This window comes from Vespula vulgaris, chromosome 8 (assembly GCF_905475345.1).
Source record: "Vespula vulgaris chromosome 8, iyVesVulg1.1, whole genome shotgun sequence".
NCBI lineage: Eukaryota > Metazoa > Arthropoda > Insecta > Hymenoptera > Vespidae > Vespula > Vespula vulgaris.
Window position 1 is genome coordinate 3,523,533 of NC_066593.1, and position 22,830 is coordinate 3,546,362.

Here is a 22,830-nt window from a genome sequence, read left to right on the forward strand (position 1 = left end):
CATTTTTTTACTCCTTCTCAAAACATCTAGGAAAATTCATCTTTCCACTATCTTTCTTTTTTTTCGATCTTCCTTATCTTATTTTTCCTTATTTGGCGTTTCTATTGGGTTGTCTATCTAAAGTGATTGGACTTTCAAAAATTCTTCTTCCTAACCTTACGAATTACTTTTTATCTATCCATTCGTGTATCTCACTTGTACGAGAGAACAATTCGCTTGAATTTTTACGATATGTCGACATTTTGATACTTATTGTATCGTACATAGCCTAAATAGACGGGGGTTTAATTATTCTAAGTTTCTTTTGAAATTTGAGTGTAGAAATTTGTTGATGCGATAGACCGTCATTATTTGCACGATACTCCTTTTATGCGATGTTATGTTGACAATTTGTCGACGAAAAACGTGCTAACACTTAAAGTACAAAATCTGAATTCTTTTTTAGAACGTTTGAGCATTCGGAATAAGAAATTTATTCGTGAAATCATTAATGGAATGGGGCTCTGATATTCGTTATTACGATCCTGTATTATGGACGAAAATTGCAAGCTGTGTTAGTATCATACGTTCGATATACATTAGTATTCGCGTGTTCGTGTAAATCGCTGCTTCCTTCAGCCAATGAGCGTTCGTGCTTTACGGTGTCATGTTTGCATCCACCGACAACGATCCCTCCGCAAAACCTTTTCGACGCAATAACTTTTTTTCTGAAAGTACATTTGTAAGAAATCTTGGATATAACGGATTCCAAAATTCTTTAAGTTTTCGTTAAGAACGTTCGAATGGTAAAATGAAAGATGGTTGTTTCAAGAAATAAGGATAGACGTAGTGAACTACACGCATATGTTTCGATATTACTCCGCGTGAAAGTAGTTCCTGGACACTTTATTTTTATCAATTTTTCGAAATTTACGACTCCAAATAGATTTCTTTCGATTTGATTAAAGTATCAAAAGATATTTATTTTAATTTTTTCAAAAATTAACATTTATTTTCAATCGTCGGTTATTCGTATTATCGATAGTATTAATAGGAAATTTTAAGGTGGTTGTATACAGCTGAGAGACGCAACCACCTGATTTTTGCATGGGGCGCGACGTTGCCTGCAAAGGCGGAACCATTTAAATTTTGACATTCGCCGGATCCACACGTGCACGCCAACCGTCATCTGTCAGTATAGCCGGTAGCAGCTTGTTTCAAACCACGTGTATGTTACACGGTTTAAGAAATGGATATTTTTATACTTTATATTTATATATACATGTATATTTCAGATATGCTTTCGTTATAAGATCCTTTAAATAATTATCATCGAATATAGGATTCACTATATTTTTATAAAATGTCAATTATACAAAAAAGAATTTCAATACTTTTACAAACATATACGAATAAACGAATCAAAGAAATTTTATAGAACAGATTTAATCATTTCAATTTTATTTTCTAGTAGTTAACGCAAAAGTAATACTTTCTCAGTATTACATTATTTACATAAGAATAATAAAAATTATTTAATAGATTTTAAATATAAATCACAAATAATTAATGTAAAATTATATATATTTATACAACAACTACATTTTATATCAAACCATCATTTATTTAACATTACGATGATATTAGACATTTTGCAACTGCTTTAATTTTTCACCTAGATGATTATTTAAATGAATTCTAATTTCTTGTTGATCATTACATTTTTCTCCACATTCGGGACATTCTAAATCACCTTTATCATGATGCTGTTTACGATGCTTTGATCGATAATTGTACGTAGCAAAATGTTCTCCACAATCCTGACACTGATAAGGTAATTCACCTGTATGTTTTCTTTGATGATGATCCCTAGAGTCTTTACGTCTAAAACTCATATTGCAATATTCGCAAACAAATGGTTTTTTACCGGTATGTAGGAGAACGTGATTATACAAAGATTTAGTGTCATTGAAACCCTTCTCACACTGTGCACATTTATATCGTTTTTCACCATTGTGCTTACTTCTTATATGATTTATTAAAAGTTGTTTTACTCTGTAAGAGGCATTACAAATATCACATTGATATATAGGATCTACTTTACCTTCATGTATTCGTTCTTTGTGTGCTTTTAAGGACATTTGATGTTTAAATTTTTCGTGACATTCTTCACATTCATACCATGGTTTTTGTTCAATTAAAATTGGATCTTGATTACTAATTTCATGGGTTTCTATCATGTGATATTTTAACATTCTGTATGTTGGAAAATCCTCCATACATATAGGGCATGTAAATACTTGTGGTAATAATATATTTTTATCATGTTTCCAATGTTTTTCTAAATGTTCATTCATGTTTTGTTTCTTTCTAAATGATTTATTACATATATTACAAATATAACGGTTATGAGAAAAGTGTATCTTTCTGTGAAGTCTTAAAGCATTTTTAGTTGTACATTTTTGTCCACACACGTCACATTGAAAAGGTCTTTCACCAGTATGAGTACGATGATGCTCTCGTAAACGTGCTTTCAATTGAAACGACTTACCACATAATTCACAAATATAAGGTCTTGCACCTTTATGAACAAAGAGATAATGCTCGTATAAAGAATTTTCTGCGCTAAACTCTTTGCCACAAGTACTACAAATAAATTCTTTCATATTTTCATTGTGCCGCATTTCGTGAAATTCCAATCTTTCTTTACGTACAAAATGTTTAGGACATTTGGAACAATGATATTGACGGGGTGATATTACTTTTGCTTCATTTCCATCTACAACTAAAGAAAGAGTAGAATCTTCACAAGAAGAACAAGTAACCAAGTCATTAATAGCATCTGGATCTAAATCAAAAATTAATTTTCCACATAGATTACAATTGGTAAATGTTTTTCCTTGTATTTTTACTGCAAGTTCTTTCTTTGTATCATTATCAATTTCATTATTACCAATATCAACATTTATTTCTTGAATACCAGAATGTTTATGTTTTTTTTGATGTCCCTTTATTCTTGCATATTTTGAGAATAATTTATCACATTCCAAGCAAACAAAACGTTGCGAGTTTTTATGTGTGTAATAATAATGATCCCACAATAAATTTTCATTACTTGCTTCTTTTCTACAAACAATACATACATATTTATCCATACAATCAAATTTGTGTCTTTCCATATGAAATTCATATTTTAATTGTGAAAGATAGCGAGCACCACATAAATTGCATATGATTCTTGGACAAGATTTTATATTATCTTTGTCTTCTGTTTTAATATCCTCATTATTAATGATTCTTTCATGTCGTTTATCTGTCATAGAGTTACAATCATCTTTACAATTGAACCATACAATATTATTATAAGTAGATTCTAATTTTACTGATGTGTTTGTATCCTTACAATTTACAAGTTCAGGATATGGTTCATAAATTACTTCTAATTTAGGAATCTTGACAGAATTTGAAGTTTCTTTATATGTTATATTTTTTTTAAATTTTCTTTTAACATCTTTCTGTGTTCTGTTTAAAGAATTTTCCTTACCGGTCATATTATATGCCAATGTATTTTTACGGTTAATGTTTTTTATTTCCATACTTTCTCCATTCATATTTGCTTTTAATTTGATACAGTTTTGTGGATTGACATTGTCTTGTTTTATATTAAGTGCTATAGGTTTTTCAAAGTTTTGAAGATTTTGCTCTTTTGTAGGATAAATTTTCTCTGTATGACCAACAATTGCTAGCGAAATTTGAAAACTATAATCACAGTTTTGTGGATCACTAACTAATAATATCATTAAATCGACATTACAATTTGGGCATGTGCATACTGTATCACTACAAATCTTGGCAAATATATCTGTTTGTTCTTTTTCATTTCTTGTATACTCATGAAAACAATTACTTTCTTCGCTATCTAATTCTCTTTCATACTTTAAAACTTCTTGAATAAACTTATGATAAAGAATAACTTTGTCATGACAGGATATGCATACAAATTTAGAACCACCATCCAATGGAGATATCTATAAAAAAAAATAATTTTTCAATATCCATACAGGCACATTTACATTTAATTAGAATTTAAGAATATTTCATAGAAAAATATAAATAAAAGCATACATTTACATACATTAATTGGTAATGTGTCTATTATTTTTTGTTTTAGATCTGTCGAATCTTCAAATATATTTTTAAGCCTTCCATTTTGAAGGTTTATACCACATAAACGACACAATAACATACTTGTGGCTGATCAGCCGCCACATACTCTAAGAAATCTGTATCAATAATGCTATAAGACCAATAAATCTCTGATCGTGGTATATATTTTTAAAACCAAATCATAAATATTCTATTACGTATAAATCTGTAAAATAAATTTATTCAAATGCTATACTTACATAAATATATTTTTATATATGCTTATATATTCTTGAAGATCGGTTGAAGATTGTATTTATCCTATATAAAAATAAAGAATTATACGATTTAATTCCTTCAGTTTAAACATTTTCATATATTTCATGTAAAGTTATAACTTATCATGTTAAAACATCTTACGTATCAATTACAAATTAAAAATGATTAATCAGAAACTTTTGCTTCTAGTCTGTAATCAAATTCCAAATTTTTTAACACGCATATAATATACGTCAAATACCATATATATATATATATATATATATATATATATATATGTATGTATGTATATATGTATATTGTGTGTACATACATCTAACAAACATATATACAGACCATGCGAGAAACTTATATACTAAGAGTCTCCTTCTTATATATCCTTCTAACGATTGGTCTATTCTTTTTGAAAATGAACCAATGAAAGGTAAGGCTATGTAGACGATACGAAATAATTTCTTTTAAAAGTAATTTTATGAATGAAAAATAATGAATATCAAAGTACGTAATATTATAAATAGTCGATATAAATGTTATATTTTTTAAGTAAAACAATTGAAGAAGGAAATTAAATATGTGTGAAAAAAATATATGAATTTAGGTATGTTAAAGGTCACTTCGCAATTTACTACGCAAGCGTAGACAGATCTGCTTGTGACCGATATCTTTTACCTTTACGCAACAGACAGTCCCGAGCAAGGGTGGACGGTTTTTGTCGAAAACTATCGTTAAGTCTAGATAATTTCGTAGAAAAATGTTACGTCTCGTGGTAGGACGCATCGGATCCTCTGTAAGAAATACTACGATACCTCGTGCTACGATTGTTGGCACTCAGTCTTATAGAAATTCACACGGTTCTACTGAATCTGATGAAGAATTCGATGCACGATATGAAAGTTTTTTCAGTCGTCCGGATATCGATGGCTGGGAGACTCGAAAAGCAATGAACGATTTGGCTGGTAAAGATTTGACATTTACATTTTATCTTTCTTCACATTATTATTACATTATTTAGAAATATTAATTAAAGTTTTCAGAAAATCCAAATATTTCTCATTTAACGTACAATTTCTATTACATAGTTAAACTCAATAGCTCGTTAATATGTAATATATTATATATATATATATGTGTATATATATATATATATATATGTATATAGATTCTTATTTATAGTAACGTATTAATTATAACATTGCCTGTGATCTCTTGATTACAAGTCATAGAATAACATTGATACTCATTGATATAACAAGCACATATTGTATTTACAATTCTTTCACCGTAACATAATTGATATAATTTTTATTTCATAAGAATAACAAAGTTTAAGAATATTGAGGATTCTAGATTTCTCTTGAAATTTTGCTATATTTAAAATAAATGATCTATTGGTTATTATTTACTGTTTACTATTGAAATTTGTTTTGTTATATTTACTTTACTAGGTATGGACTTGGTTCCTGAACCCAGAATTATCTGTGCAGCATTAAGAGCTTGTAGACGAATAAATGATTATGCATTGGCTGTTAGGTTCTTAGAATCTATTAAAGACAAATGCGGTCCATATGTCAACACTATTTACCCATACATTCTTCAAGAGATAAGGCCTACCTTAGATGAATTGGGTATCAATACTCCAGAAGAATTAGGATATGACAAACCAGAATTAGCCCTTGTAGCCCCATATCAAATGTAATTAAAAATGTATAAATTTCCATTTTAGTATTTATACATGAAAGTGCATCTTCATCAAGATTGTTGTTCACGAAAAGTTGAACTGTATTGAATAAAGTGTACTTTCAATAGATCTATTTATAAAAGTGTTTCTTAATTCAATAAAAAACTTTAATCATCATGCAGTTGTTTCCCTAATTACTAATCAATTAATCTGTGCTTTATAGCTCTATAAATAAAATAATATGTAAGAATTGTAATACAAGGGTCAGTGCAAATTTAAGTAATGTGGGAAACATAATGAAATGATATGTGTGCTATATTTGAACTGTTTTTCCATTGGTTCTTTATGTCATGTTTAAAATGGTAATGGACTCAATTTACTTTTTTTACACTGAACTTAACCAAAGAAAAATGACACAATCACGACATATTTACAAATTACATTATAGGATACACAGCAGTAAAGTCATATACATATATGCCTATAATCATCTAATGTGTTAATATACGTATGTCTTCTTAGATGACATAGAACTTAATTTATGTTGGGTATGTTCCTTCATGAACGAAAATGTAGAATACAACATGATCTTACCTATACATGTTTATATATTACATCACGTTTTCAATGGCCATGATTTTACAAAACAATGCAACAATATCTAATCAATATAATCTGCACTAGTAATAGTTGTTATTAAATTTAAATACTTTTGTCTATAATATTATAAAAACTTTTTGGTATTGTTATGCCTAGTTCCAAAGGCAGCTTGTTGTTTCAATGTTACGACTTATCTTCCAATGTGTATGTTACAAGGATGAAAAACTGCTACAAATCTACAGGAACTTTGTGTATGGTAAAAATGTATTATCAATAATAAATATTGAGTAAGTGTAGAAAGAAAATCTAACTTAACATTACTAGATATAAGATGAAATAATTTAGTGTTTAGAACAAAAGGCTTAGCATTTTTGTATGTATTGATATGATTAAAGTATATTAATAAATATAAATAAATTATATATAAATTGTTTATTACTCATTAGGGTGATTGCACAAATAAAATTATTTCATTTTACCAGATATTTTTTTTACTTATACCGCAACATTGAAACAAGATTGCACAAAGTAAATACAGTTTTTCTAACATCAGATATAAAAGTGAATTGGCTCTTCACTGCTATCGAAGAATGGTTTCTGTAATATAAAATAGAAGTGACACGTTTTGATTACTTCAAAATGCAGTAAGAGCAATGTATTTTCTAATTTTTATGTAAGGTACTCCGTTTAAAATTGTGTATCTAGTACTGATTTCTTAAATATACTGAAAAAAATATTAGCACGGTCGCCAGATAAAGTTTGCATTTGTCATATATCAGTTCTTAATCTAAAAACATAAATATAACATTATACTTTCATAATAATTTCACATTATGTTTTTTTATCATGTAAAAGCAAAACCTTAATAAATTAAAAAAGACCAGAAATTAAAAATACCCGGTATTAAATATTAAAGTATTACAATCACATCTAAATCATATGTATTAGATGTTAAATACAAATATGTAACTTCTTGAGAAAAAAAGATATCTTATCCTATTTGTACCCGTCAGAAATGCTTAATTCTTTTTACTGCTATAATGTGATCCTGTGTGTATGTATGTGTGTATATCTATACATATATATCTCTACAACCAAGCACAAATTTGGTTCGTTCTTTTGTCATAAAAATATGTTACATGTCTTTTGGCCATAGCCAAATATTTTGAATCTGATCCAGAATATATATTTTTACACTAAATCAGATTGTTAATTTCTTTTTTAATTTGCAATATACTATGTTTTCTCACGATTCTGAAATGATCATTTATGAAATATTATTTTCCAATTCTGCATATGCTCGAAAATAAATAAAAAATGTAATTTTATCAATATATTAAAAGCTCCATTTTTTTCTTTTTTTTTCTTTTCTTTTTTTTTTTTTTAATAGATTGTAACACTGATGATGAGTTTAACATCAAAACATTATCTCAATGTTAAAAAACTCATATATGTGCTTTTTATAAATAGTTGCCTACTTATTAAATTAATTTAACATAAAACATGTGAGAACTCTTTGGAATATCCATAAGAATTCAACCAGTTCTAACCAATTCTAAGACTAGATGAAAATATATTGTTATGGTACTTATTATTGGAAAATGTGTGTTGCACTCTCCGTATAACAAAGATCTCTCCTAAGGAGCAATTAATAAAATTTTTGAAGATACAGTTATTCTTTAAATAGTAGCACTTTCAAAAAGTCGTACTACTTTGGAGAAATAGAATTACAGGTAAATATTGTATATGTCTATAATAAATTTTGAATACAAACTCTTAATTCATTGATTAACGCACCCAGTCATTTACACACTCAAACACACTCATTATTTAGAAGAGCAGTTAGCAAATGTGCACTGCATAAGAATTCAAGACACAATTGTCTGCCTTAACATTTCAAATACAAATCCCTACAATTCTTTCACTTCTTTTTCTTACACTCCCATTACACGCCAATTTATCTTAATAGATTTAATAGAGCTTGTCTATTAATTATGCACAATGTTACTTATTCTGGACTAGACACGGTTTGTTGTTGTTGACTATCTTCATCTTTCACTACTTCTGCTTGCATAGCTTTGGTGAGAACATTAGCGTCTTTTAATGATATCACTTGAAGAACTTGATGTTCTCCTGCTGCATTTATCATTGTCATAGGATGACCTTGAATCGTGACAGCTTCAATACTGGTTTCCCCATTTCCAGGTTCAACTTTAGGTACTTGAACCATCGGTGTTACGACTTGCATAGTACCATCACTTTGAATATTGGCCACCATAGTTTGATACATACTTGCAGACACTGGTACAGTGATTACTCCTGACACAGATACCGGATATCCTGTAACATAGACAAGACTGTCCTATGTTTTGCCTGTGCTCAGGCATTTTCTGTAGAGTAAACTGGATTATTGTCTTTTTCTTGATGTATGTTTATGTATATATAAATATACACAAATTTAATTGTATTTTTATATACAGTGCTCACAATAATGATAAACTCTCATTTGTTTCTTAACAAGACATACCAGTTTACAATACAGCTATAACAGTGATTATATCATATAAATAACAATGAACAAAATTAATAGGGTGTGCGAAAGAAAAGTATATATACTTACTATGTTTTCTGGCACACCCTTTTAACGTCTATAGTATCAGGACATAATACACATAATGCATATCTATACGAAAAAGATAAGGCAATAATAATGACAGTAAATGTTTAAGCTTTTTGTAACAGAATTTACTGATCTTAATGATAATATTATAATTTTGAGTATAACATCATTAACAATAAAGATTTATCACAAATGTATGCAAAGTAGTATTATAATACTTTTGTTTCAAGTAGCTTAAACAAAAACTGTTAAATACAACAAATATAAAATAATAAAACATCAACAAAAAATGCTCTATGTACATCAATTTTATTGTATCTCCTTTCTTTAAATTAAAGAAAATAATCAATCTTCTGTAATAATGATGTGCAATGATCATAAAACAAAGGGTGGGTTTGTCGTGATTATGATCATAATTTTTCTTTATTTATTTTTACTGCACTAATTTTAAGAATCCATGTAATAATTTATTTTTACTAATATTCTGACATCTATACACACAGACTCAATTTCTTTAAATGATTTTTTTTTTCAGTCAGTTATCAGTAATAATTTGAATATTTTTAATAGATCTATTGTGTATATTTATTTTTCATTCTATAGACTCTATGTACATGATATACATATAAATAAATGCTAACTTTATAATATCTTTCAATACAAATTCATAGTTCCTCTGAAACGATTGGAGAAAGCTTACTTATATAAACACACATATGATACACTTTTTAAATAAACTTTCATTTTTTCATGACTTATTATACAAGACCAATGAATGTAAATTTGTTATTATTGTTTCTTCTGCATAACAAAAATGCTCTTCTGATAATATTTTTAAAATATCATGGATTCTTAAAGATGAAATTAAAATAACGCTGTGCATAGCTCCAAATAAAGACATATGTACAATAATAAAAACAATAATTAATCAAAAAAATTCTACTTCATTATACACAATAATAAAGATTTGTAAACATTGTTTTTGAATGGAGCTCAACAGACAGCATGCAAAATAATAAAGGTTTCTGGGCTAGTAAAAACAAATCACTGCTCAAGTAGTTCCTGGCCGGCGACCGTGCAGAGCCTATAGAAAACAGTTTTACCGTGACCATCTTCGCCTGTAAGGATGATTTGTCCATCTTGACCTAACGTTGCTTCAGTTACACTGTTTAGATCAACAGCAACACTAGTACCCTCTGCACCACTTGCCACTTCTGCGAGTGCTTGAACTTCTCCTTGACTTGTGTGGATCTGTATGCACACATATACATACATACATACATACATATGTATACACACACACACACACGCGCACACACAAAGTATCTTATCTAATGATAACAAACTAAATTCTTATGAAATATATGTACTGCTGCTTCTAATATATTTCATCAAAGAATATATCTTAAAACTTTATTTTATTTACTAATAAAAATAACACAAACAAAATTCTCTATGATTTGAGATAACGTGATAAAAAATTATTTTGTTTAACTCACAGTAGCTACACCTTGAACTTGAGCTGTTGTACCATCCGGTAACGTAATGATAGGATTACTTGGATCCACTTGAATTATAGACACTGTACCATCAGGATTCGTTATTGTCTGTAACACTGCTGTTGGATACTGTGCCGTCATCTGTAATATACAAATTTTGATTACAATATTAATAATTTTTTATTTCTCTTTGATTTAATTAATAATTATTTAAAATTCGAAATTTTATTTGAATTTTAACGAACATGATTTTAATCGACCTAATAGGATGAAAATAAATAAATATATTCTTTATATTGTCAAAAATATTAAATACTATTATATACAATTCTGTAATATTAGAAATAAAGCTAGATTCAACTCAAATAAGGGAAACTAAACACATGAACTGAAACGTGGCAAATCCGCGTGAAAAAATACGTCTCCAAACTTCATATTTTTGTTCTCCTAAATAGAATCAGGAATTTAAAGAAACAACATGATAATATGGTTCAAAAAACTTAATGGTTTAGTTCGAAATTTTCTTAGCAGATATTTTGTTGCATTATTTACCTATTATACGATATATTACTATATGTACACACATATATATATATATTATGTATTAATATTAGTTGATGAAAAATTTAATGAAACACATTTTATCATATTGTTTCAAATTATTCCCTTTTCTTCAATAAACTCTATCCACTCCCACCTGAGTGGCAGTGGCAAGAGCTGTGGGAGATGCAGCAATGATTTGTGCCGGCGAAGAGTTTCCCTTAGATGAATCCGTGCTGCTGAGACGAACAACTCCCACCGTCTGTTGTTGTTGCGACTGTCCACTTTGACCCTGGCTAGATGAATGTGAAGGATGAGACGAGGAATGAGGAGTTGTCTGTTGTAATAATACAGTAGATTTATCGTCTTCTTCACTGAATGCTGGTAGAAGATCTTCTCTTCCATGAAATTTGTAGCAATTTATTACTATTTGTCTTAAAGCATGTGTCCAAGAAATCTATAACAATATAAAGACAGTTGTTACGATTCTTTTAATTGATAAATGATTAAGTTGATTACTAAATATGAACCTTTTGTTTTTCATCCTCGGAACGTGCATCCATACGAACATTTGCCCAAGGTAACTCTTTTGGCCACCAAGGAGGTCGTGTACTATCCCTTCCCCAACCAGGTTTACCTCTACCTGTAGAATACTTTAACATTAATGGTATAAATGCCCTGAGTTGAGCTTGAGTCATTTTTTCTACAGGTGTAGGAATTCCATCTATTATAAGTGGTGGTAATTCATATAAAGATGGGTCATCCTGAACGGGAGGTGGGGCTTGTTGTGCTAATGCACTTTCAAGTTCCTCCATTATAACATTTCTTAAATTTTTTACTACATCTTCTAATGGTTTAGCCCCAAAAACTTTGTAGCTACTATTTGGTTTGCCTGGAGTAGCTACTAATACTACAGCTTGTTGTCCCACTCGTGTGGCAAATTCATCTATGGTTTGCTGTAAGAATATAAAAAGATGAATGTAAAAAAAAAATCAATATTAAAAAAGTAAGAAGAATATACAAAAAAATCACTCTTTTTGTTAGGAAGTAAGAAGTTTTTATACATTTATAATTTCTTACTCTAAGTTTTCGTAAAAGCCTGTTCTGTTGTCTTTTTCTTATACTGGGATTAGTTTCAAAACTATGAGGTCGTTTCCTTTTCTTTGCAGAAACAATAGCAGCAGCTGCAGCTACACCAACAGGGCCTATAGAAAAATATAATCTTGATACAAATTTTTATATCCTATGGTTTTATACAACTTGTATGTCAATATAAAATGTTAATTTTGAAAATGTTTTAAAGTTATTACGTTTAATAATTAATTCTGAACATGTTTAATATATTATATTGACATATCAACACATATACATGTAGTGCATTCAAAGTAAAGAGATGCATAAGCAATAGTAATATAAGACGTGCTCAAAATCTAAGAGATGTATTATGTATTTACACATAATCTATATTTTTATATTTAATATAATTAGATGAAAAAAAAAATTGGATTATAAAGTTACTATTACAATCTAGAAGTTGTGCTTAAAAATAATTCTCTTAGATTTTGTTTGAAAAACAAATAAGGTTGCACATGTACTAACAAATTTTGTTGATTATTTTCTATTAAAATTTGTGCACAAAAAATATTTTTTTTTAAATATATGTCATACTATATAGAAAGTATAGTAAATAAGTAAACTGTAGCAACAATATAAACAATAATAAGTTTAATGTAAAAATACCAAAACATAGAAACATCAATTCATACTATTGATAAATAAATTTTAAAAAATATGTCTTGCATATGTTAAAAATAAAGCACATTCTGAGAATAAAAGGCATAAATTAAAAAGATGCACGCAAAAGAAATAAAAACATAAAATTAACCGAAGTAATAAAATATGATGGTAGACTATATCATACTGCTCTGTCAATGACTGAATGTAATTTTCTTTCATTAAAAGAAATATTGTTATGAATTAATATATAGAATTACGAATTTTCATTATTTTTCTAATGTATGAAATTTCATTTAGTAAATTTAGTAATTACCAAAACTTGCATCATTGGCAGGCAGGCTCCACTTGCACATATACCGTTTCAAAATTTTTCTTTTTTTTTTTTTCCCTATCCTTTTATGACCAATAACACTCCATAAAGAGTCTTATAAGATAATAAATTTTACATTCATGATTTCTATTTATGTTAATAAAGTGAATGTCAAAAAAAACATAATTAAATTGAAAGTATGAAAAATGTTACACAGACTTTTATATACTGTTAATTATTTATGTTAAATTCAAAAAGTAATTTAGTGAAACAGATTGTTATACAAAATGAAAATGTTTACCTTTGATATAGCAGAAAATTGATATATTGCATTATTCGGAAAATCCGTAGTGACTTTTAATTAAAATTACACTTATATATATGTTTTTAAGTTTATTCAATAATATATTCTGGACCATGTAAAATATATATAAATACCATTTTGGAAATAAGTTTTAGCTTCTAAAAATCTAAAACGTAATATCTATTTTATATTTGCAATGCATGTGTACAATATATTTTTCAAATATAAATATATTTTACATATACATATATTTTTTATATATACTTCATAAATGGAAATATCAATATTGATAGCTATTAAAAATCACTACAAGCTTTTTGAATAATTCAAGATACAATATATAAAAAATATTGTAGTAATATATAAAAATAATAGTGTAAACAATACTTTTGTAATATCACATCTTATTCTTAGAAACTTGTGGAGACTCTTTAAAGAGAATGATCTCTTATATCTTACGCGTTCATCGCTATTGGTGGTGAAAAGTATCCGAGATTAAATGTACACAAGGTTCCACAGTCAATGATGAACGTTGTTTGTTGCGTTTAACTTGCAAATGGAAGTGATTAAGCCGTAAATAACTCAAGAGGTGATAAAGCAAAAAAATGGAAATCACCATTAGCGTGTTTGATTTGCCAACCTGCTGCAGCTAGCTGGGCTGTCACATCATCGTCCATGGCTGCTGTCAAAAGATCTCCCTCCTCATATGTTTCAGACCCACTACTGGGTTCATCATCATCATCATCAGAAATTCTGTCCATTGTGCCAGACTCTGCATTAGGCAGAGACACCATCTTTTTGTCTTCGTCACCCGTTTTGACTTTTTAATATATTGCAATGGCCCAACAAATGTAATTGTAGATCTTGAGATATTCTTTTACATCACCTTATCCTAGTAGAGTAAAGAAATGTTGAGTTAATATCTAAGACAAAATGTATAGAAAAGAAAGCAATTAAAATGATATATATTAATAGTTGGAATTACCATGATTTATATATCTCAACAAATAAAAGGCAATTTTTGATTTATAGTTATAAAATAATATCCTTTTTATAATGATTAATATAAAATGAAATCCTAAAGTAAATTTATTTTTAATAGATAATGCTTGTTAATAAAAATAATGCTTGTTATTTTCTTTTTTCTCAAAAAAGATTTATATAATTAATATAATTTAGTTAAATGTGTAACTTTTTGTTAACAAGGAAACTTATGTGTGTTACGATCTATGTAAAGAATTAACAGCTTCATAGTATAATTTATTTCTATTTATTTGCAATACAACACATACAATAATACTTCATCACATATTAACATACTAATATTATAACATATCATATGTGAAGAAATTAAAACATACAGGTACAGAGAGATAACAGAGACTATACAATAACAATCATAATATGAATAATCATGAAATATGTGCAAGTACCAGTTATCTCAGTGGTAAAAATATAAATCAATTTGAAATTAATCTATTGCAATCCAAATATTAAACATCAACAAAACAAACAATATTAGTATGCAGAATTGTTTAATAAAATGTGTTATAACATTTTTGGTATTGTCACAATTGTTTTATTAAACAGATAAAATAATATAAAATAGAATTGTAAATGACCTACTATTATGACTTCATCAATGATATTACAATTTATAAATCTTTGAAATATTTTATCTTGACAAAATATATAATTAATATAAATAAAAAAAAATTATAATATATTTTAAAAAGAAAACATAAAGGAGGAAAGGGACACACACCACATACATGACAAGAATTATGAAGTTTGAAATACTAAACTTGTACGTCTATTTGCGTTGGAACACGAAAAATCGATAAAGTGAACGTCATTCGTTTCAAAGTATAGAGGAACATATAACGAGTGGGCACACATTGATTTAAAAAAGAGAAAGGTTGAATTTTACGATTTACATGATAACACGGAAGTTTCTTCGATGATGATTTTCTCTATCTCCTTTTATTTTTCTCATAGAACTGCGAAAAAAACTATGATGGATAAAAAGAAGTGAAAATAATCGACGAATAGCAGGAAATATTTCGCTGAGATATCTCGCGCGCATTTTTACATGAACGTATGATATGAGAAAGGTAAAATGTTTTATAGAAATGAAGAGAAATATGCTACACGTCTTTGTTATTATCGATAAATAAAAGACAAGAATATATATATAAGATATGTAGCGGTTCCTTCCGCATCCTTTCCCGAGATTCGTCATAATCGAGAGTGAAGTGCAACGCGTTAAGTTGACAGAAGAGCGTGTCAATGAGAAGACGTAATAAAGAGAGAGAGAGAGAGAGAGAAAGAGAGAAAGGGAAAGAGAGAGAGAGAGAGAGAGAAAGAAGGCAGACTGTTTCACATTAAGAGTATGAAATAACAAGACGCGTGTAACAGTAAGCTTAGCAGCAATGATGACAGTGGTAACGTCAAAGCAACGACACAACAAAAGCAGGAACAGTCGCAGTAGCAGTAGCAGCAAGAGTGTAGTATGGAAAGAGGGTGGAGAGGAAAATAAAATAGTAGAAAAAGAGGAAGAGAGAGAGAGAGAGAGACAGAGACAGAGAGAGAGAGAGAGAGAGAGCAGAGAGGATGCGCCAAAAGCCGACACCGCTAAGACGGCGCGTTTATTTTGGGGGGGCAAATGAAAATGCGCAGGGCACACGCAAAAGAGAGAGCACCGTCGGGGGGGCCGTGAAGCTCATGACCGAAGAGAAGGGTATCGCGAGGAGAGTCATGGAGCAGGCCCAGTGAAAATCGCGAGTTGCGTACGCACCTTGTGTGTCCCGTGAGTGGTCACCCGGTGTTACACAGGGAGAGGGCTCAGGGCGCTTCGCGTCTGCGGGGAGACAGCCGTCGCGGGCTATAACCGCACACGCTCTCTCTCTCAGCACCACCACCACCACCACCACCACGCCCCACGCGAGCGTATCGCAGCGGTCATCGTCGTCGTCGACGTCGTCGTCGTCGTCGTCTCCGTCTCTGTCTCCGTCAACGTTGTCCTTTTCGTCGGTCGTTACGCGACTCGTGCACTGCGCGTTCCGTGACAGACTTCGAAGGCGAACTACGACGACGAGTTTCTTTTCTCTCTGAGAAAGGGTCGCCGGACGCGCCGGATCCGGGAGAAGCCTAACTCGGCCGCGCGCGCGAAAATCTCGAAGACCCTCCTCTCCTCACCACCACCTTTCGTCCTCGCTATTACTCGCGCCTTCTTCGTCGCTCCGCGCCACAACAACGCGCACGACGACCGCCATGGACACCATGGCTAGTTTCGACGGCGGCGGTGGCGGTGGCGGTGGCGGTGGCAGCGGCGGCGGCAGCGTCGTCGACGGACGTATCGATCGGTTGCGAGTCTGTCTCCGCTGCTGCCGTCGTCGTCGCCACCTCCACTGTCGCTTTACACGCGCCACTACGCGCCTCCTTTCTTTCCTATATCCTTCCTTCCCTTCTTTCTTTCTATCTTGCTTCCTGCTTCTCAGCCTGCCTGTCTGCCTGCCCACCCGCTTTCTTTGCCCACTCGTCAGGACACACGAGCGTAATAATATGAACGTACACATGAGGGAGAAGGAAAGAACGCGCCAGCATCGAGGAGGGCGGCCATCTTGAGCGAGCCTGCGCGGTGCACTCCAAGCAGACGATGCAAAATTTACCTTTATTTCGCGAATGCGCGTTGCATCGCCATCCTCGCGCCGCGCAATGACAACTTACGTTACGTTTGATTCTGACTTTTTCATCGACACTTACCGTTTTCTCCTTAGATTCCATGAAATGCCACTGCTGATCCTCGAAACGCGAACACCATATACATGTATAAGAGTCTGGAATAATGCGATTGGTTCGAAGCAATGCGATACGCGTCATGGCGGCCGTCGTACCTAACTTCTCATTGGCGCCTGAAACACGTGACTCAATTTCTTCATTTTTCCCTGAAACGATAGTGTCTCTCTCTTTCTCCCTCTGTTGATCGTGTGATCTGTAACCTACAAATATGTTTATGCGCGTTTAAAATTCACGCGTTTGACGGTATTATTTTATCAACGTTCATTATTACTGTCGTTGCTTTTTTATTTTTTCACTCATAATGGTGTTCGTAAATACGTATTTGTTGAGGACTATCGACATCATGTTGTAAAATCTAAGGTTTTTTTTTGATCGAGATGTCAATCAAAGTGTGTGTGCATCAAAAGATGCGTCATTGTTTAAGTTTGTTTTTATTTAAATACTCGACTTTGTATTATTGCGTGATGCCCGTTCAATATTTATAACGTATCAATTTCTTTTTTTCTTAATGGTGCATGTTGTTGGTTTTGTTTTGTGATTGAGTAATCTTTTGGTGATATTTTTTGAAAGAAACATGTAATGTGCGCATTAAAAGGTGGAAAAAACGAGTTGTATTCCTTTTTACACAGTCACAACTACAAATGTAACAATATAAAAGTATATTATTAAAATAATAATTAATAGCTTAAATTGCTGTAAAGCAATTTTATATATCACATCTCGGGTGGGATGAATTACAAACTAAACACATTGATATTTTTTTTTTGTGGCATTAACTAATTGGATTATTAATTTTATGCATATTTTAGATGTTTCTTTAAATGTTTCATATTTTTCTAAAGGATATGAAACCTATATTTTTTTTTCTCAATATTTTCGGATAAATGTCAATAGTTTTGTTAATCCAACTAGTTATAAAGATAATACCACTGTCCAGAAGTATGTTTCATTTTTAAGCCCAAGGCTTATTTTTGTTACATAATTTTCCAAACCATCCGGGATCACAAAGGCACGTATTATCAGGTTGACAAGTTCCATTTCTGCAAGCTCTTGTGCAAGGTGATCGTTGCGGCGAACGTCTACCTATTTCACAGTGATCGCCTTTAAAGCCAGCAGGACATCGACATATATTATTTCCTTTACATTTACCTCCATTCAGACAAGGAATAACACATTTTGCTAAACATAAACAATTACATTTCCAGAGTTGTTATAAATTATATTATACCGATAGGGTTACGTCTATAACATCGAATAAAATTACTTACAAAATTCGCAATGTAAACCAAAGTAACCTTTGGGACATTCGCAAGTATCTTTTTGTACACATTTTCCACCATTTAAACATTTTTCTGAACAAATACCTGAAAGAAATATAAACGATAGATATTTATATCTTTGAGATATATGTTTTTATATATCTTTATGTATATATGTACATCTTTTTATATTATAATTATATAACAGGTATTATTTGTTATTAATTATTTTCAGAATATTATCAACATTGATAAAGAAAATGCTGCACCTACGCCAATTCGGATTACGATTATATAGCACATCCGCTGCAACTTCAACCACTAAAGCAGGAAAACTTTTAGATTCTATTATAAGAGTAAATCATGCTGGAGAGTTGGCAGCTGATAGAATATATGCAGGGCAAATGGCTATTTTGGGTATAGGAATTTTTTGAAAAATTATATTGCATTGTCAGATTTTTCTTGTTTTTTTACTTCAACGCATGTTGCTTTAATCATTATATAAAACAGGCAATACTCCAAAGGGTCCAATGATTCAGCATATGTGGGATCAAGAGAAAAAACATCGTGCCAAATTTGAAGAATTAATTCGAAAGTATCGTGCGCGACCCACTGTATTTGTACCTGTTTGGAATATAGCTGGATTTCTTCTTGGTGCTGGAACAGCGTTAATGGGAGAGAAAGCAGCTATGGCGTGTACCGTAGCTGTCGAAACTGTCATTGTAGAGCATTATAATGATCAATTACGTAACTTAATGGAAACTGGTGAAGTCATAGACAAAGAATTATTAGATACGATTAAAACTTTTCGCGATGAAGAACAAGAGCATCACGATACGGGATTAGAGCATGGAGCGGAACAAGCTCCTTTTTATGCAACTCTCACAGATATAATAAAGTTTGGCTGTAAAACCGCGATTACTATTTCTAAAGTAGTCTAAATTATATTAATTTCAATGGTAGTTTATGTTTATGTATGTAGAAGTCATTTGTTACTCTTTTAATATCGCATGACATATGTTAAATAAATATTTTTTGTTAATAGTTATTATTTAAAAAAGTTTGTATAAATTTGCGTACCCCCTTCGCAGTAAGGTCCTTGAAATCCAGGAGGGCACGAACATACGCCGGGAGCAGTACAGTTGCCACCATTCATACAATTTGGATAGCAGAGTGCTTTTTTACAATGAGGTGGACCCAAATAACCGTCGGGGCAAGGCCCAGGATTTGGTTCTAAAATTTAAAACAAAAGAGATCTGTGATTTTTCTTTTTCTAATTTCTTCTCTTTTTTTTTTTTTTTATAAATTATTTTTCAAAGTTTCAATCAAAATCATAAGGAAATTAGTAAAGAACGAAAATGAAAAGAACAATGAATTGCATTTGTTCATTTGATGAGAGACTATTTATTTTGATATATAACAAATAAAAGTACGTATGTAAATTAAGGAATAACGTAGCAAACATTGAATATACTTACCGCGTAAGTTGCATTCTTTTCTTAAACTAAGATGAAGCGGTGTTCCGTTCAATGGTTTACCTTTCCGCGTTTCAATCATTAAACCAATTCCAAATTGTGCTACTCCTGAATTATTTCCAGTACAAGGTAATAAAACGCTAAATTCTATAATACAAAAAAAAAGAAAATAATTATTTAAAAAAATAAAGAGCTAATTTTATAATAAACTTTGTAAACATGGATCGTGATCTTTACCCTTTGCTCTTTTCGGTACTCGTCCTTGGGTTTTAATCGTGATCGATGGAGTTTTGAGAATTGATTCATCAAAAGATTTCAGTCGATAAAAGTTATAATAATATTTTTTTACACCAGATTTCCATGTAAAGTTTACGTACGATACTTCGCTAGGAATAATCGGCAGCTTATTTTCAAATTCTGGATCCAAAAGATATGATAAAACAATGCCCTCCGAAATAACATAGATCTCCATTTCAACACCTAATAAAAATAATATCGATTTTTTGTAAGAATTTATAAAACAATATATATTTCATAATAACACGATAGAAAAAAAAAATTAGATCCGAGAAAGGATCGATACCATGATGTTCTGTATAGGCATTGAAATCACTGATCCAATGGTAAAACACATAATATATCGCGTAATGATATAATAAGTGATTGTAATGTATTTAATATAATATATTAATAACATTATCAACGACAAAGAGCATATAGCCTTTTTATATGCAAAAATAATGCTCAATGCGTAACAAATTTGTCGAAGTTTTTTTTCCCTTATTCTTTCTCTCACGCATACACACAAATATAAAAAAAAAAAAAAAAACAGATCAATAACTAAAAAGTTATTCTCGAAACAGTTTTCATTTCGATTTACAATAACAAAATTTTGACGAAAAGAAACGACGAAATATAAAACGATAAATAAGACTTCCCAGCAGTGTTACTCAATTCTTCGAATAGAAGTTTATTTTAATTGGAAAATGCGATATAGAATAATAAAAACTACGTACATCGTGATTTCATCTTTTCGATAAAATAATTCACTTACCGCTGAACATTTTGATTTGCTGTTGGTCGATCCAAAGCGATATATCACTGGACGGTTTATGACCATTACCAGAACGATGATGGTGATGATGCCTGGCCATAGTAGTGTCGAAAATAAATAAAGCGATCACCGCCAAGGTAAGGGCGGCTGTCGCCCACCGCATAATCATTTATGAAAGGCTCTAAGCGCTTTTTCCGTCAGGTGTTACGCGCCTTTCCTAAAATCTCTCCACCCCCGCCCTTATTCTATTCTCCCCACCACTTTCTACCAATCTCTCAGCCCACGCGCGCACGCACGCACGTACGATGACGTACGCACGCGAGCGTGCTTTCTCCTTTTCTCTTCTTTCTTTCTCTCACCACCGACTCCTTTTTTTTGTCCTTTTTTATATTCCTCGTCGTCGTCGTTCTTGTCGCCGTCGTCGTAATTATCGTTGTTGTTATCGTTATCGTTGTCGTCGTCGTCGTCGTCGTCGTTGTTGTCGTGATAACGATAATAATGATGACGATAATGACGATAACGATGACGACGATGATGACGATGACGATGACGGTCGTCGTTGCCACCGTCGCGTCGCGTCGCGTCGCGCACTTGAGAGAGCGCGCGCGCGCGCGCCTTGATTCGCCGCGTGAAATGGGCTTTTCACGGGCGTGGGACCGGTCGCCACTTCAATAAGATAATCTTGTTAGATAATAGTGATCTTTCGTGAAATACCCTTTAATCTTCTGAACGAACTATCCTTCTTTCTTTCTTTCTTTCTTTTCTTTTTTTTTTTGTTTTCTTTCAAGACCAATCTCGTATTTTCCAATGAAAGCTCTGATAAAAAACTGATCTTTCACGCTCCTTGTTCGATCGGTATTAGAATATTATCGATGATACGACGTATACACGTATACGTTGGATGCTGATACGAGTGGACATTTCGCGATACTCCAAAATCGAACGTGTCGAATCGCATCGCAGTCGCCGACTGACTGACTGACTGACCGAGTCAATGGAAAAAAGCAGCTGCGGTAGCGGCAGTGGTGGCGGCGGTGGTGGCGGTGGCAGCGGCGATTCCATCTTCTCTTCTTCTCTTCTCTTCTCGCCATGGACCCGTAAGAGATCCTTATCTCTTTACGAAGTCCTCTCTCTCTCTCTCTCTCTCTCTCTCTCTCTCTCTCTTTCTCTCTCTTTCTCTCTCTCTTCCTCTCTCCCTCACCACTCTCAGTCCTCTTTTGTAGTCTTTTCTTTTACTTCACACATACGCAATGCACGCAGAATTAGAGAACACGCACACTAATATTTCTTTCGTAAATAACTTCACAAGAAGTCATTCCTTGTCTCTTCGTTTACACGTAGACATTCGGTTAAAGAAGTCTAATTTGCATTTCAGAGCTACGAGGACGTCTGTACGGCAGACACGAAGTTAAGGGTCGACGTACGAACTTGCTAACGTATATGTGTGCGCGCGCAAGTGTTTGTATATGTACACTAAACCACACGCTACGACGGCGCGGCAAATTAGCGCCGAAATTAAATTCAATAAGAGAGCTTGTGAACTTCGTTG

The 22,830-nt window shown here is 31.7% G+C and overlaps 5 protein-coding genes across 11 annotated transcripts; 2 read left to right on the forward strand and 3 right to left on the reverse strand.

The window, feature by feature from the left end:
* Positions 1-1,235: 1,235 nt before the first annotated feature.
* LOC127065702 (zinc finger protein 567-like) lies at positions 1,236-4,636 on the reverse strand. 3 transcript variants are annotated; one of them, XM_050998461.1, is made up of 3 exons: positions 4,546-4,636; positions 4,386-4,446; positions 1,238-4,007 (listed from the first exon to the last, which is right to left on the reverse strand). In XM_050998461.1, the coding sequence occupies exon 3, from the start codon at positions 3,777-3,779 to the stop codon at positions 1,623-1,625; it is 2,157 nt and encodes a 718-aa protein (XP_050854418.1). In that variant the 5' UTR covers positions 3,780-4,007; positions 4,386-4,446; positions 4,546-4,636; the 3' UTR covers positions 1,238-1,622. The 3 variants fall into 3 exon arrangements, with proteins under 3 accessions (XP_050854415.1, XP_050854417.1, XP_050854418.1); XM_050998458.1 differs by lacking the exons at positions 4,386-4,446; positions 4,546-4,636 and adding an exon at positions 4,115-4,262 and having other exon boundaries at positions 1,236-4,007; XM_050998460.1 differs by lacking the exons at positions 4,386-4,446; positions 4,546-4,636 and adding an exon at positions 4,105-4,227 and having other exon boundaries at positions 1,236-4,007.
* Positions 4,637-5,057: 421 nt separating this feature from the next.
* LOC127065719 (cytochrome c oxidase subunit 5A, mitochondrial) lies at positions 5,058-6,211 on the forward strand. The gene is made up of 2 exons (XM_050998497.1): positions 5,058-5,360; positions 5,850-6,211. The coding sequence occupies exons 1-2, from the start codon at positions 5,156-5,158 to the stop codon at positions 6,098-6,100; spliced, it is 456 nt and encodes a 151-aa protein (XP_050854454.1). The 5' UTR covers positions 5,058-5,155; the 3' UTR covers positions 6,101-6,211.
* On the reverse strand, positions 5,653-17,605 carry LOC127065708 (DNA-binding protein P3A2). Of its 5 annotated transcripts, none has more exons than XM_050998477.1 (8): positions 17,458-17,605; positions 14,309-14,584; positions 12,422-12,546; positions 11,872-12,297; positions 11,499-11,798; positions 10,802-10,942; positions 10,406-10,553; positions 5,653-9,022 (listed from the first exon to the last, which is right to left on the reverse strand). In XM_050998477.1, exons 2-8 carry the CDS (start codon positions 14,484-14,486, stop codon positions 8,691-8,693), a joined length of 1,650 nt encoding a protein of 549 aa, XP_050854434.1. In that variant the 5' UTR covers positions 14,487-14,584; positions 17,458-17,605; the 3' UTR covers positions 5,653-8,690. The 5 variants fall into 5 exon arrangements, with proteins under 5 accessions (XP_050854434.1, XP_050854436.1, XP_050854437.1 ...); XM_050998479.1 differs by lacking the exon at positions 17,458-17,605 and adding an exon at positions 16,490-16,642 and having other exon boundaries at positions 14,333-14,584; XM_050998480.1 differs by lacking the exon at positions 17,458-17,605 and adding an exon at positions 16,490-16,642 and having other exon boundaries at positions 11,601-11,798.
* LOC127065717 (5-demethoxyubiquinone hydroxylase, mitochondrial) lies at positions 17,588-21,250 on the forward strand. Its single transcript, XM_050998494.1, has 3 exons — positions 17,588-17,736; positions 18,988-19,169; positions 19,263-21,250. Exons 2-3 carry the CDS (start codon positions 19,013-19,015, stop codon positions 19,691-19,693), a joined length of 588 nt encoding a protein of 195 aa, XP_050854451.1. The 5' UTR covers positions 17,588-17,736; positions 18,988-19,012; the 3' UTR covers positions 19,694-21,250.
* LOC127065713 (protein shifted) lies at positions 17,827-22,504 on the reverse strand. The gene is made up of 6 exons (XM_050998488.1): positions 21,282-22,504; positions 20,465-20,707; positions 20,231-20,374; positions 19,833-19,985; positions 18,762-18,857; positions 17,827-18,672 (listed from the first exon to the last, which is right to left on the reverse strand). The coding sequence occupies exons 1-6, from the start codon at positions 21,448-21,450 to the stop codon at positions 18,446-18,448; spliced, it is 1,032 nt and encodes a 343-aa protein (XP_050854445.1). The 5' UTR covers positions 21,451-22,504; the 3' UTR covers positions 17,827-18,445.
* Between the last annotated feature and the right edge of the window lie 326 nt (positions 22,505-22,830).

Excerpts from the sequence above, each read along its gene's own strand:
- LOC127065717 (XM_050998494.1), top strand. The coding sequence starts at position 19,013 with ATGCTGCACCTACGCCAATTCGGATTACGATTATATAGCACATCCGCT. Across the intron at positions 19,170-19,262 it reads AGGGCAAATGGCTATTTTGG|GCAATACTCCAAAGGGTCCA; the intron begins GTATAGGAATTT and ends TATATAAAACAG.
- LOC127065702 (XM_050998458.1), bottom strand. The coding sequence starts at position 4,225 with ATGTTATTGTGTCGTTTATGTGGTATAAACCTTCAAAATGGAAGGCTT. Across the intron at positions 4,008-4,114 it reads TAGACACATTACCAATTAAT|ATATCTCCATTGGATGGTGG; the intron begins GTATGTAAATGT and ends TTTTTTTTATAG.
- LOC127065713 (XM_050998488.1), bottom strand. The coding sequence starts at position 21,450 with ATGATTATGCGGTGGGCGACAGCCGCCCTTACCTTGGCGGTGATCGCT. Across the intron at positions 19,986-20,230 it reads AAAAGAATGCAACTTACGCG|AACCAAATCCTGGGCCTTGC; the intron begins GTAAGTATATTC and ends TTTAAATTTTAG. Across the intron at positions 18,673-18,761 it reads TGGTTTACATTGCGAATTTT|CAAAATGTGTTATTCCTTGT; the intron begins GTAAGTAATTTT and ends GTTTATGTTTAG.
- LOC127065708 (XM_050998477.1), bottom strand. The coding sequence starts at position 14,486 with ATGGTGTCTCTGCCTAATGCAGAGTCTGGCACAATGGACAGAATTTCT. Across the intron at positions 11,799-11,871 it reads CCGAGGATGAAAAACAAAAG|ATTTCTTGGACACATGCTTT; the intron begins GTTCATATTTAG and ends ATATTGTTATAG. Across the intron at positions 10,554-10,801 it reads AAGTTCAAGGTGTAGCTACT|ATCCACACAAGTCAAGGAGA; the intron begins GTGAGTTAAACA and ends GTGTGCATACAG.
- LOC127065719 (XM_050998497.1), top strand. The coding sequence starts at position 5,156 with ATGTTACGTCTCGTGGTAGGACGCATCGGATCCTCTGTAAGAAATACT. Across the intron at positions 5,361-5,849 it reads AGCAATGAACGATTTGGCTG|GTATGGACTTGGTTCCTGAA; the intron begins GTAAAGATTTGA and ends TTACTTTACTAG.